The sequence below is a fragment of the Platalea leucorodia genome (assembly GCF_965183815.1).
Source record: "Platalea leucorodia genome assembly, chromosome: 7".
NCBI lineage: Eukaryota > Metazoa > Chordata > Aves > Pelecaniformes > Threskiornithidae > Platalea > Platalea leucorodia.
This window is the reverse complement of record NC_138829.1, coordinates 35,363,482-35,378,235: the sequence shown is the minus strand read 5'-3', so window position 1 is coordinate 35,378,235 and position 14,754 is coordinate 35,363,482. Positions and strand designations below refer to the sequence as shown.

The window sequence follows — 14,754 nt, the reverse complement described above, 5'->3', positions numbered from 1 at the left end:
TTTGAAAACACTCTTTTTTAAATGAAAAGTAAATATGGCAAGAAAGATTAACATAATTTAGTCATTAAGCTGTTCACATAGCAGCTCACCATATGTTGTATAAATGTCCTATACAAAATAATTTATCAGACCTGACACGTTGCACATCATATTGTATTATTTAATATGCTTACTAAAATTTCATGGATCAAGCGCCACTTCTGAAAGCATACAGAAACCCCTAGAAAATATTTCTTCATCTTCCATGATTTATTTTGATTACCTTTTACAGCTACATGATAAAGTGGAACTTGCAAAATTACGAGGTTAAGGTTTACACAGCTATTGCTTCATATACTAAAATATAACAAATGGCTCCATGTCTATGTACCATTTTACTTGCATTTAATATTCAGAAGCACATTAAACTAAGCACGTTGCTTTCAACTGCGTATTTTAATAATTTTAATTGGTTATTTCAGTAAACATCCTGATCCACTAATGCAAAGCTCCATTAAGATATATATATGTATCTCCATGATAAAAGAGACTGAAAAGCTAAGAATTACAAAATAAACTAAAGCAAACAATTAACGTGTGATACATGTTGACCACTCCAAACCTGTCTACACAGAAATATATTAATTTCCACACAGTAGCTGAAACAATTGAATAATATTTTTAAATTATTGAGATTTAAAATGTTAGAATGGTAAGCATCTACGCCCAGATAAATGGACAAAATTCTCTATCCAGAAACCTCAAAACCACAAAAATAATAATGTGCAAGAATGATCACCTGTCACTGGCGAGGTCTGTGTCTAAATAGTAAATTAAAACAAAAAGTGTAAGCAGGAAGCTTGTGGATAATAGTTGTTGGGTAACCAATGGGATTTGTTTGGAAAAAACCTCTCTGCAGTTAGAGGACATACCAAACAAATAGATATGGCTAGAAAAATATTTAGACTGAAACCATGCATTTATTCCATAAAGGACCATTTCCCTTTTTCTCTCTCAGACCACTGATGTCAAAGGAACACAATATAAATGAGATAAAAAAAATGTAGTCCGACTTCTCTTTTTTGGTCAATAATAAATTCTCCTGTTTCTAATAACAGGATAAAGGAAAACATATTCCTGTGTCAAATAACTCATTGCAATGTGGCCATTAAACACTGTATTTGGAATGGAACTTGCTTGGCCTATTGGAGTACCTGCCAACTGGTCAAAGCAAATTTTCCTTTTAAGCTCTGTAAGAACCAGAAATCTAGCTTATGAGTTATTTTTACCCTTTTGTATTTTGTGTGTCCAAGATAATGCGTTTGTCTAGGAAGACACATTGCTCAGCTGTATTCAAAACTGAAGGACAGCTGCATTGACAACATGCATTTTATATTAATGCTGGAAACGGCTAATGTTCAATAGCCTTTTCATCTGTAGGAACCTACACTCACTGTCTGGCTACTGGTTATCGTACTTTGCACCAGTTGTAGCCTCATAATAAACATCTGCATTCCACAGAAGAAGTGCAATAAAGAACTGGATGTTACCCACTATCAATAGTGGACTGATAAGAAGTTCTGCCATCTCATAGCCAACCACAAATGGAAATAGAGATACATGGTGTCCTTATTGCTGTCTGGATCCTCAATTAACAATGAGGAACTCCAAAAGACCCCTTATATTAATTCAGTCACATTACCTCTATTTTGGTCATAGTTTTTATGTTGTCTTTGAAACAGTTTCAGACAGGCTGCATTACACAAGAGACTACCTTTGCTATCACATGGGTCTTACTCAAAGAAATATTTGACAACATTCTGTGGAAGAAGAATCTGTGCTATCTTAGGACATTTTTATTCAGTGTTGAAGCTTCTGGAGATATCTGGGAATCAATGCTATCAAATGCTTCTAAGACCTTGCAGGCCTAGAACAGATATGCAAATAGAGGACATTCATGCAAACAATAAAGTCCTCTTCAGCACCACATCTTGATCCAATGCCATTTTGGCAGTCTGGATGGGCAGCAACACTTGCTTAAATATCCCACTCAGATGAGAAGGATAAAGCAGGGGACTGAAGTTCAAGAATTCTCCAGCATAAAGCAATGAGACTGTCACTATCAATCAAGCTACTGGAACCTGGAGCGTGCACTGGAAGGGATAGTGTATCCCCTTCATATCACTATCGCATTCAAAATGTTACGGACACTAGAATTTAAAAAAACATGTATGAAAAGAAACCGTAAGATAGATAAAAATGCTTTAGTTGCTGATAAAATGGAAGTTTTCAACCTAAGGGTTCACAAACCAAAATGTTTTTCCCACAATAGGCACAGATTCCTGTTTGGCAAATTTAAGCCTGCTGACAAGAAGTTCATTTACTTTGAACTCTTCATTTGAAGTCCATGGACAACAAGGACTCCATGAAATACAAGTTGAAAACTAATGATAGAGCATGAAATCTTAGCATGCCAATGGGAGTTTGAAATCTACTATGGTACCAATTCGTCAAACAAACAAATGAACAAGGCTTTTAACCATCACTGGATTTGAAGAAAACAGAGCAGTTTTTTCCACTCCTCTTTCATTGCTGTTGGTTTTTTTTTGTAACAATACTCTATCAGGCTTGTCTTAGAAGACAATTTTAGTAGGATCAGTTACTGTATTCCATGTTCTTACAGAAATTAATCCTTATTTCACTCAGTTTGAATACAAGCTTCTGAGACTTTCACACTGCATACAGATATGGTATTTTCACCAGCAACTTAAAGGAATAAACAATTAAAAAATGACTCTCATAGAAGCATATATGTTATTTTATTAAGTGATGTGATAAGCTTAGGGGCATATATCAGGACCAAAATTGTTGTAGTCATTAATTTAAGTAATAAATCATAGGTCCTGCCAACAATGACAGCAAACAGATGCTAACAAGAAAACGTATTATTTAATATTGTCATGTGTTATAAAAATGTAAGTGTTTAGGACACGTCTTAAATTTTTATAATAATATGCATTTAATACATTACTGTTTTGACACATACAAGAATCAAATTTATAGGTCTCATTCGGCACTTGCTTTCTCTTCTGTGAACACAGAATGGATTCCTGAGGGAAAAAAAGCTCAAGAAGTGAATGTTTCAAATAGATGTTTGCAACAAAATCGAGTTGCTTGTCTTGCTGTCTTGAAGTAAATATCATAAGCACCGACTCTCGTTAGAAAACGAAAATCAACATATTTGCCTTTATGTAAACAGAAGTTTTCCCTGAAAGTTCCCAAGAAATTCAAACAACTATGAAGTTTATCTATATATAAGGACAGCAAAAGATCTTATCATTGGCTGCAAAGTTAAAAAAATAATTCCGTACAATCCTTACAAGCAGAATGTCAGTATTGAATAACTCTCAATGAGCCTGCCAAGTTAGAAAATTAGCAGAAGTTTTATTTTCCATTGTGTCTCATTATTTGTTTCCTACATCAGTTTAAATAATACCATGGAACGCTACAATGATTTTCACCAACTGCATCCCTTGCAAAAATGCCCAAACCCACCTCAAATCTATGTTAGTTACTAAAAACATGATCTATTCCATTCCTTCCTAGCCACCCTACTCTCAGGACTCTGAAAGCCAGACAGAACGATGATCTGATTCAAGTACCGACATCTGAAAGCGTAGGAAATGCAATTATGCCTTTTGGCAAGCCCAGCCACACTAAACAGAACCACTGTGCATACACCTTTTCCAGCACTGCATCTCCGCTGCTGTACAGCCTGCTGCATAAGGTCCCTCTGCAGGAGGGTCAATTGTTTCTAAGATCACTGCTTTTTCCAAACGTTTTTGTTTTGCTTTAAGGAAACTGGATAATAATAACACTCCTGTTTGCATTCTGTTTCATTTTCAATCAACTCCTCCAGGTATCAGCACAGTTCCTTTCTTGCAAGTGCTTCACTCAATGCTTTAAAACACTTGAGGAAGCAGTGATCAGAGTATGGAAACTAAATTTTCTTCATTAAATCTACTGAAGCAGATATTAAAAATGCATTTAATATACTGGGGATGGCTGGTGGGCATCACTGACTGTGACAGGCCAGTTACTGATGAGCTGCTGTCAGACGGCCTTCTCAGCAGGGATCTGTGTCTAAGGCTGCTGAAGGACAGCAATATCTTCCCTTGTGTGTAAGCTCTATTCATCTCCCAAGTATTTACTAAATCACAGACCTCTGCACACAAACCCAGCGTTTCAGCGCATGCTAACAAATGATGGATGGCCTAGTCAATTCGTTATGTCCTGAAAGCGTGATTTCCTGCCATTCCAATCATCAAACCTCTAGAGCCTTCAGAGCTGATCAGTCCTGGAGAATATATTTTGCAGGCTCTATTAAAGGAGTAGAGGTTCTTTCCATTAGTCTCAAACTTTTTTTTTTCCTGGCTGATTTAAACAGAACTCCCTCCTTCCCCCCTCCTTCCAACAGCACCACCGCTACCACCCTTATCTGTGTAAAGTATTCAGGGCATGTACTGTTAGTGTGTTAGTAAAATAGCACTCCTGGAACACCAGCCAGTTAAAAAGACAGATTTTGTTTGTGACTACTATAAAACACGACAATCTTTTATTTAAATTCATCTATACGTCTTTATTATGTAACCTAGACAACCCCCAAAACATTTTGTAACTTAGCTTCTTTGATCAAATACCTTTTACAGCAAGGGAGAGCTCAGAAGGACTCGTTTTCTTTGTATTTGCCTAGTGAAACATATCAGAGCTCTCTTAATTGTGTTCCTCCTAAAAGCATAAGCCACTTAGGAATAAACTTCCGATGTTCCAAAGACAGGTTAGCTGTCAAAGAAATAAAGCTTCTAGATTTCACCCTTTTCATAGCAAGGCAATATACTTGACAGTCTTTCTTCTACATGCTAGAGGAGAAATTTTATTTAGCTTACCTATTCAGTGATCTATAGGAGCAGAATACACTTACCTCACACTTCATATTCTGAAACACTGAGCTTCAAACGAATTAGTTCACAGCTGCTGAAGAGTTAGCTGTCTACAGTACAGCACAGTTTTTGAAGGTGGTATAACAGATATGAGTAAACTTTAGGTAAATAAGCATTCGGTTACTCTGAAATGCAAAGACCTTGGGTTTCTTTGCTTGCTAGGTGTGATCCAGCCATAGCCAGCACAAACCAATCCACATTGCCCTACCGTTCACCTCAACCTTGACCTGGAGATTAAACTCACTTTTATTGCACACAAAGGTCATCTGTGTTAGGTCAAAATTCAAAGTCCCTTGTCAGCTAAGGTTGATATATTCCAACCTTTCCTACTCTAATGCATCAAATTTTTCATGGTGAGGTCATATTCAGCAGACAGTGTATTCAGCAATTTATCGTGCCATTGTAATATAGCCCAGAATATGATTGTCCAAAAAACAACACATGAATAAAATATTTTCCCCTCTGATGTAGCAAATCCCTTCTGCTCATAAAACTCTAGCTTCGACTTGTTTGCAGGCTTCAGAAGAATGATACAGTACGGAACTGTTTCTGAAATACAATCAAGAATTACATTTTTATCATCATTGTCCTTAAGTACAAGCAACATGAATATAATGGTATCCTAAAATCCACAAGTCAATTAAAATGCACATATGGTCAGTGTTAAAACTTCCACTTCATCCTTCCTTAACAACCACCATAATCTGGCCCTTAAATCTGCAGACATCTGTTGGTCTGTCTGATGACACCAAGCTTGCTTTAGAATGAAATACTTAGAAAAGACAGTGCCATGAGACTTATATTCCTATCCTACTGGTGATTATCACAACCATGGAATTTGTGAAGTGGCAAAAAGTACAACCAAATTAAACTTCATGAAGCAACACAGTAATGTACATTGTGACCAAGACAACTACTCCAGCTTTGACATATAAAAGGATTTTTTTCTCTTTCTTTTTCTTTCTCTTTCTTCCTCTCCTTCTTTCCCTTTCTTTTTATCCTTTTTCCTTCTCTCTTGTTTCCTGTTTTCTTTATTTTCATTTTTCTTTTACTTTTCTCTCCTTTTTTATTTCTTTTTCCCTCCCTCTTTTCCTCTTGCATTTTCTGTCTTTTCCCTCTTGTCTATATTTTTCTCTTTCTTCTTTTTTCTTTTTTCCTTGTCCTTTTCTTTTTCTCTTTTCTCTCTGTATGTATCTTTGTCTTTTTTCTCTTTCTTTTTCTCTCTTTCTTTTCTTCTGTATTAAACAAGAGCACCTAACACACAGCTACAAAAGACTCGGAATGCATTTTCAAATTATAGGGAACTAATTTCCACGTCTGCTTTAAGAGGCCCCCTCCAATCATTGTATTTCACCATCAAATCTTCAAAGGATATAGGATTGGCTTCTAAGTGGTTTGTATAAATTCCTCAAGGCCAAACAGGCTTTCCCTTTACTCAGTCAAAATGAATTTCACAAGTGTAATAAGTCTTGTTCTGTGCGATTATTTTTTTATAAAATGAACTGTACTCCCATATGGTAGCACTTCCCATATTGGAAGGGGAAAAGGTTAAGAGAGAAGGAAGAGACTTATCAGTACTCAAGAATTCAGAAAGTACAACCTTAATTTTGGTTGTGTATTTCAAGCAAAATTTCAAGACTAACCTTTAAAATAACTTGGCATTTTGCTAGGATGGACAACATATGTGGGAATGCTTGTAAGGAAGAGGATGATTACACTTATAAAAATTGTAACAAAAAACAATGGACTTCCCTCAAAATTAACTTTCACGTTGACACATGCTTATACATGTCATCTACTTTTCAGTTAATAGATAACACACAAACAAATTAAAAAAAACCTTTCAATCAAACAAATCTGGAAGGTGCTCATGTCCTGAAGAACTAGAATTTACATGTGCCAACGTAAGAATTTTGTCTAAATCCTGTCTGTTGGTACTGGAGAGCCCCAAAACTGAGCAAAACTGTATTTCCCGTTCTATTCTGAAAGCTTCCGCTGGAATCAATAGCTAGCTTTTAAGTAAGTATCTTATGTTTAATCTAAAGAATAACGGAGGAGACCAAGGTCTTCTGAGTTATATGCTGATTTAGTTAATTTCTGTCACGCAATACCTTGTACTACAGTGGAGGGTTATTATTCTTCCCATTTAGGGTCCTAACATAAGCAAACAGTTTTTTAGCAACAAGACCAAATCCAACCAGTTACAAGTTCTCTAAGACTTGTTCACTGGCATTTACAGTGAAAAGAGAAAACCTGTACCATCTTTTGGTTTAGCCTATCAAAGCTGTAATATCTTACAGTAGATATCCTACCAAGGGTTCAGATAGCGAGAACATCTTTCCGAAGGGAACAGTATCAGTTCAGAGCTCACATAATTACTCTGTAGAGTAAATTTTTGTTTCATTTTAAGATTATTTTGAATATGCTACATTTTATTGTAGGTCATTTCTGAAAACTTGTATATTGTTAATTTTCTTTTCAAATAATGAGCCAAGACCTCTTTCTCATCTGTTATTATCAATCTCTTTACCTGTGAGGTTAAATGCAGCTTCAAGTACATAACAAATTTTAAATTATATTAGGCTTTTGCTGCATATAAGAGACAAAACAAACAGTAGTGCAAAATTTTTACTCTGAAGACTAACATAAAAGAAGAAAAAATAAATACAAAACTTTAAAAATTCATAGCTGCTCTAGCTAAATGCTCCAGATCATTTAAACACAGTACACTAGTGCAAAGTATTTGCCACTTCAAAATAGACAGAGTGGAAATATAGCAGTGGCCCTTTAGCATCTCCCTCCAAGTCTCTGCATCTCCTACTAACGTCCACTTTCTTTTCTCTCATGAGCTGGTCTACTGAAATTGATGAAGTAGTTTACATAGACAGAGCATGAATTTATTTCATTGTTAAGTAGTGAGAATACAGAAAAGCAGAGGGAGCTTAAAGTGTGCCTTTATACTTTCATTTTTTGTAAAAGAAATAAGTTTCTAGCACTCATGGGCACAAAGGCAACTTTCTAAATGACATCTGCTAGATTAGTGCTTGGAGAGTAAAGAAAAACAGCCTAGTTCCTCTGCTTTCCAAAATAATTAACAAACTATTCAGAAGAGCAGAGAGAGCAGAAGTTACAAGAATTATGTCAGTTTTCTATGACGACAGCCTTTCCAGGCAGAAGAGAGTGCAACTAAAGTGTCACACACCAGTAGGTTGCCTGCTCATAGATAAGATTTTCCTGTCTAATATACCCGTGTTTGAGTCCTGAGCCGAGACCTCTGAAATCCATGTAGACAGCTAGCTGTCCCTTGTTCTTGAGCTTCACTGTCCTCCTTCCTGGGTAACAGCAGCTCCAAGGAGCACAGGAGCAGAGGACAGAGGATTCTCCTTCCACCTTGACTAAATCTCCAGGCTCCATTAGCAGCAGGTACCAGAACACAGAAATGGAAGAGAGGAGAGGAGAGGAGAGGAGAGGAGAGGAGAGGAGAGGAGAGGAGAGGAGAGGAGAGGAGAGGAGAGGAGAGGAGAGGAGAGGAGAGGAGAGGAGAGGAGAGGAGAGGAGAGGAGAGGAGAGGAGAGGAGAGGAGAGGAGAGGAGAGGAGAGGAGAGGAGAGGAGAGGAGAGGAGAGGAGAGGAGAGGAGAGGAGAGGAGAGGAGAGGAGAGGAGAGGAGAGGAGGGAAGAGCAGTTCTACCTTCCTGTTTCCCACCACAACCATCTTGGGCTGATCACTACTGCTTAATAATCTAAGCAACAGTACAAAGGCAGAATGAAATTATTCATGAAAAAGCAATATATTTGCATGCAAATAAAACTGGCTGGAAGAGGAAAATCAGAGTCCTATCTACCTCCAACTCTAAAAACCAAAAAGAGAGGCAATAATAACACTGGAAAAGAGGAACAAAAAATGTTAACTCAATCTTAAACAGCTGGTAAAAGAAATAACATTGATGCCATACATTTAAACTTCTTTAGGGCCTTTGTTTCAGTATGAACCATCACTGAGATAGTAATAAAAATGAACAAATAATAAACAGATTATATTTTCCAGTTTGCATTGTGAGACATTACCATGCAGATACTTTTTTTTTTTAAATGAAAAGTCTTGTTGGGATGCTTTCCAGGCCCGGTGTCATTTAATAAAGCTATCAGTAATTTGGAGAAAGAGCAACATAACTACTGAAAATATGTGTAAACCTGAAGTGATATTAAGTAATGAAAAAGACAGGTCATGAATGTAGAGGAACGTGCATCACTTGATCTGCTCTGGGAACAAAGACTGTGCATTCCAATAATCAAACATGAAGTTACATATGTTAAAACCAAATATCCATACTTGAATATCAAGTATATCAATATGAACCTGTGCATCACATTTTTCTCTTATTGGAAAAAAAAGAAAGGGGGGAAAAAAAAAAAACCAAAAGTCCTTCTCTCACATTTATACCAGCTTCCCTTACCTTTCTGCTGTAAGAAAAGCTCTTCCTGATCACTATGAAGGAAGCTTTCACAGAAGCGACACAAACAGGACAGTACTTCTTTGAACAGATGCACAGAAGAGGAGACCTGCACAGAGCAGCTGCTATAAATTCTAACACTTTGAAATCCTAGTACTTTGAAACTCTCTATAAACACAGTTGGCACTCACATAGGCTCAAAAAACAACGCTTCTTCTACAGGAATAAAAGCGAAGATACTGAAAAGGGAGTTGGGCTAGAGGCACTAAGGTTGTTTAATAACTTTAAGTAAGGAAGAGAAACAATACAGACTGCACTAATCGTGCTATGGAAGAATACAGCACTCCTAGGTGGAGCAAAATGTTTCACAACAGCTCAATGCAAGAACTTGAAAACCACGGGGTTTGGAATCTCTAAAAGATGCAAGGCTACTGAGTCAACTTGCACTGTCAGAAAGTTTCTGGAATCCCCAATTGAAGCACAATGTAGTGTAAGAAACTCAAAGACTGAGAACAGAACCAAACCAGAAAAATTTTGCAGAAGAAGAAACAAGAGAGTACCATAATGAATTGGGTCAGCAAACCTTACACCCTTAGAAAGCTTGGCAGAGACCAGAGGAAGAGTCAGTCAAGAAAACTATAATATTCAATCACAATTGGACACAAAGAAGACCAGCAAAATATATACAAGGTATAGATTTGAGAAGGGTCCAGTCACTTGTCAATCATGTTCTATTGGTAGGAGGCTTCAGGAAGTTTCTGAAGAGAAACTACGTATTCTGCCATATACAGAAGAACTGAGACTTTTTCTTCCCCTGGAAACAACTAACACTGAAGTGCTAGAATATGCTTGGGTATGAATCAAACCCTTAGAAGATGGACTTTTCTGGACAAGTTAAAATAGCCTTTGAATACAGTTAAAAGTTTACAGGTCTAACCTACATCTTGTGACCATAAACAGGTAACACTAAGGTGATTCTTATGCAGGAGATTCTACTTGTAGGCAGCTCTAACTACTATTTAAGAGAGAAATAAGCACTGAAAATAAAGAGACTGTAACCTTCTCAGAGCATTTCCTGCAATTGCCGACACTTCCTACAATTAGCCCTACAATGGGTAATCCAATTTAGACATTAGGTCTCATTGAGAAGAATAGTATCACAGAAGAACATGAGCTCATGGCTAAAGAGAAAGCAGAATAAAATACAGAAGCTACAAAGAAAAACACAAATTATTAGCAAGTAGATAAATTCAGGTGAGAAACAAAGCAAAGAAGGCAGTACACTTTAGAAGAGCACAACACAGAACATACAGAATTATCAGTCCAGTGGTATATACGCTATGAAGCTCAAAGGAACTATGTATTGGTGATCCAATACTGGCAGAGATTTATTGTGGTTAGTGCTCAAAATTACATTTTGATAATCCTCAGGTCATCCAAAAATCCTGCTGTTAAACAGGAGAACACATTATAAGACAACTGCTAAGCATGTAACAAATACCTTAAGAATAAATAAATAAATACACTGGTAATTGCTAGGCATGCAGCACTAACAGAAAAAGATCAGCAACTTGATTCCCGAGTTTCTGTTTTTGCAAAATAACTGGATTTTAAACAAAGTAGACTAAATCCATGTTGTCTGTAATGTTACAGGATTGTAAAAAAATTTTTAAAAACCTCAATGCTTGAGATAAGATACTTATGAACAGTATTAGAAGCAGCCTAATTTTGACTATTTGACATAATAAATCACATAGTAACATCCTTTTGAAGCAGTAATCTCACCTGCTGAAGTAGTTCAATAACAGAAAGGAACAAACTACCCTGTTAAAAATTATTTAGATTCACAGGTCATGTTGGCAGCCACCACACAGCATACCTATACACACTAAATTGTGGCAATAGTTTTATGGAAATTACAAATTACTCTTAGGGAGAAATTGCAGAACAAGAGCAGGCCCATAACAAAGATACTTTATACAAATAAGGAGCATAAACTGTGAGTCTTCAAGAAACAGTACAGACAAGGGAGGAACCAATAGATAAGACAGTATTAGAAAAAAACCTGAGCAGATTAATGCAGAAATCCAAAGACTCTCAAGATCTATGAGGCAGTAGGAACCAGAAATACTTGAAAACTGTCAATTTATGTATTGCATTACCAGTGGAATACTGATCCTTCCTGGAGAAAGACTGAACGTGCAAGGTGAAAGCAGCTATTATGGATGTTAGTACTTTCCAGTTTGAATCAGCAACTGTTACCATATAATAATGACAAACTGGTTATGGACAACTTCATCACATTGCAAGTACCATAACAGATTCTGGAATATTTTGTTAAAAAGACTGAATTAGAAAGTTGGGGTAGGTGGAGTGGGGGGTTTGTTTGATTTTGGTCTTCATAAAGAAGAAAAGCGGTCAAAAAGTCCAATCAGACCTTTCTCGTCCTAGAAGAGAATGACACACACATTATAAGAAACTTACTCCACAGTCACAAAACACATCACTGAAAAAGCCTCCCCTTTAGCACTTAAGATGGCACACAAGTTTACAAATCTCTGCAGCTGGCCTCTTTTACAAGATAACGGTTATAGAGAGTGCCTGTTTTTCACATTATAACACGTATCTATTTCTATATATCTCCTTTGCTGCTAAGGCAAGCAGTGGTCTTGGAATGCGTTATTATTTTTTTTTAACTGCATCTCAAAATCATTAGCCCAACGCATTTTCCTACTTCAAACTTTTTCCCTGAGGGTCTTCTGCATGTACCCTGCTAAGAGAAATAAACAAAAAGACAACAAAGAGCCATCACTTGCTGAGCCATTCACAGAAAGGAGAGATGCAGAACTCCTCAAAATATACTTAGGACAGACATTTTTTAAAAAAGGTATCAACTCATTCATCATTCAAATAGAAGATTTTAGCCTTCTCCCAGGATGGACAAACAAAATTCAGGAGAGGCCTACAAATAGAATTCAGAAGCGGACATTCTCATCTCATAATGCGGATAACAAGGTAACGGTATGTTAAGCCAGCAAATCATGGAAGCAACTACTACAGCTAATCTCTGCTTTTCAGTGTTTGCCACACCTGAGCCAGCTGCTTTGGAAAAAACATAATTTTTTCCTGATATAACTCTATCTTGTTATTAGTAGGTAGTTTTTCAGAAGTCATCAAGTTCTGAAACTGAGGAGCCAATGGATCTTTTGCAGCATCAACAGAGTGGACTGGGAAGTAAAATGTATCAGCAGAAAGGCCTGGGTAGTTTTCTGACAAACTTATTTTCCCTATTACAGACATTCATGTGCTTATGGATCTGTCTTGGAAGCGGGTTCCAACACACAGTGACTGACCTGGCAAACCAACCTGAATCCTACCCTTGTTTCAAGACAGCTTTATAAGGAGACTAGAAAAAGAGAACATGTGCATGTGTGTGCGTGCACGCACGCATATATACACACAAATACTCTCTTCTAATTTCATTAGCACTGAAGTGATAAAGCCAAGTCTAAGCTCCTTAGACATATGCTGTCACAGTAGGCGGTTTCCCAAGTTGCAGAAGTACTGTGCAAGGTGAGCTCGGTTCCCAACAATGCAACTCAATGCACCCACCAAACCAACCACATTGCTTTAGCATCACTTCTTTTCTGTAACAGGGCTATTCCCTCAGTTTGATTTTTAACTACGTTACACACTTCCCTGAAAAGGAAAAGATTTCACTGGATGGTTTAAAAGCCTAAGTTAATGTTGGCTCTTCATCCACTTACTGTAAGTTATACACAGCTTCAGACAGTTTCCTCAGCCACGCTTGTGGTAAGACTAGCAAGGCTCATTCAGGAAGCATGGGAACAATTTTCTGTTTTACTTATTTTTCTCTCTCTCATCAAAGTAAGCACAGCACTTAAAAAACTGCAGTCTTCTGGTACATTTTAGAGACAGCACCGCTCCCTTCCCCACAGAATCTGATTTGGTCTCCTGTCCAATTCAGCACTAGTAATCCTTCCCCCAAACCTGAAAAAAGAGAAAAACCTTGCAACATGTCCTTTACAACTCTGTTGTTGTTGGTAGTAAGCAAATTTTGGCAGTGAAGATCAGTGCATGGAGCACATTCTGCCACATGCACCTTTCCATGCTAGCCTACGGTCATTTGCAAATGCCTGTGACAATTCTGAACGCAGCTCAGGCGAGGCAGCAGATGAATGTTCACATATAAGTAGATGATCCCTTTTCCAGCCAGCAGGAGAGCAGCACCAAGTAAAGAGTTATGGGTCTGGAAAGCCCCTTTTCCCTAAGCCACAGGGGCAGTGGTATCGCAGGCCAGATTCCACCCTTGGTCTCAGCCACAGAGGAATGGCCTGAGCCCTAAGGCTTCATTCACATAAGAAGATGTACTTAGTGTTTTAAGAGCCTCATGAGTGACCCGAGATCTTTTATTTGGCCGTGTGGCAGGGGGTGGCGGTTGTGGGGGGAAAGCGCTTTTTATTTTGTGCCAACTTCTCAGGTCACAGACAGCGAGAAGTACCCCGCTCCTAGCAGAAGCTTCACCGAGCTGCCGCTTGCCGTCGATGACCGTGTGCGTGTCCAAGTGATTTTGTACCATGTGGGGCCTGGAACTGGGGGGCACCGGCTGGAGCTGGCGGAGCGGCCCCCTGCGGCCCCTCGCCCGCCCGCGGCGAGCTGGCAGGCCGCCGCCCGGGGCCCAAGCCGCCCGCCCCGCGCCGGGCAGCGGCCGCGGAGGGCAGGAAGCACTTACCTAGGGAACTTCTCCTTCAGCTTCCTCAGGCTCTGCCGGGTGGGCTGCACGTGCCCCAGGAACTGGGCTATTTCATCGTACTGGGCTTTGGTCAGCTTCATGCCTCGCACCGCCTAACCCGGCGGCGCCGGGCCTGCGCGGCGGCGGGAGGGGCGAAGGGAGCGGGCTGCGCCGCTCCGGCCCCCGGCACCGCGGCCGCGCCGGGCGGCGAGGGGCAGAAGGCCAGGTCGCGGCAACCCCGGGGCGCCCTTTGCTACAAGTCCGGTGCCGAGGCAGTCAGGGGCGGCCGCGGCGGCCGCTTCCCGCCGCTCCGCTCCGCCCCGCCCCGCGGCCCGGCCGGGGCGGTGCGGGGGGGAGGGCGGGGAGAGCCGCCATCCCGCGCCGCTCGGCTCTGCGCAGCCGCCCGGGCGGGAGGGGAGCGCGCGGCCCTTGGGCGCCGCCGTGCCCCGCGCGGAAATGGCGCTTCCATGGCGGCGCTGCGAGGCTCGTAACCCTCGGGTTTCGCACAGGGGCGGCCTCTTCTGCCTCGCCTGGGGGCGGAGGAGGAGGCCTGGCCGCCCCACAGCTGAG

General features: G+C 39.6%; 1 protein-coding gene across 2 annotated transcripts in view; it reads right to left on the bottom strand.

The window, feature by feature from the left end:
- CDIN1 (CDAN1 interacting nuclease 1) overlaps positions 1-14,324 on the bottom strand; it is a gene marked incomplete at its 3' end in the record, with an annotated part of 124,964 nt that extends 110,640 nt beyond the window's left edge. For both annotated transcript variants that reach the window (XM_082317738.1, XM_082317739.1), the window contains exon 1: positions 14,185-14,324. In XM_082317738.1, the coding sequence (XP_082173864.1) occupies positions 14,185-14,285 (101 nt within the window). In that variant the 5' untranslated portion in view covers positions 14,286-14,324. The remainder of the gene's footprint in view (positions 1-14,184) is intronic.
- Positions 14,325-14,754: the final 430 nt, after the last annotated feature.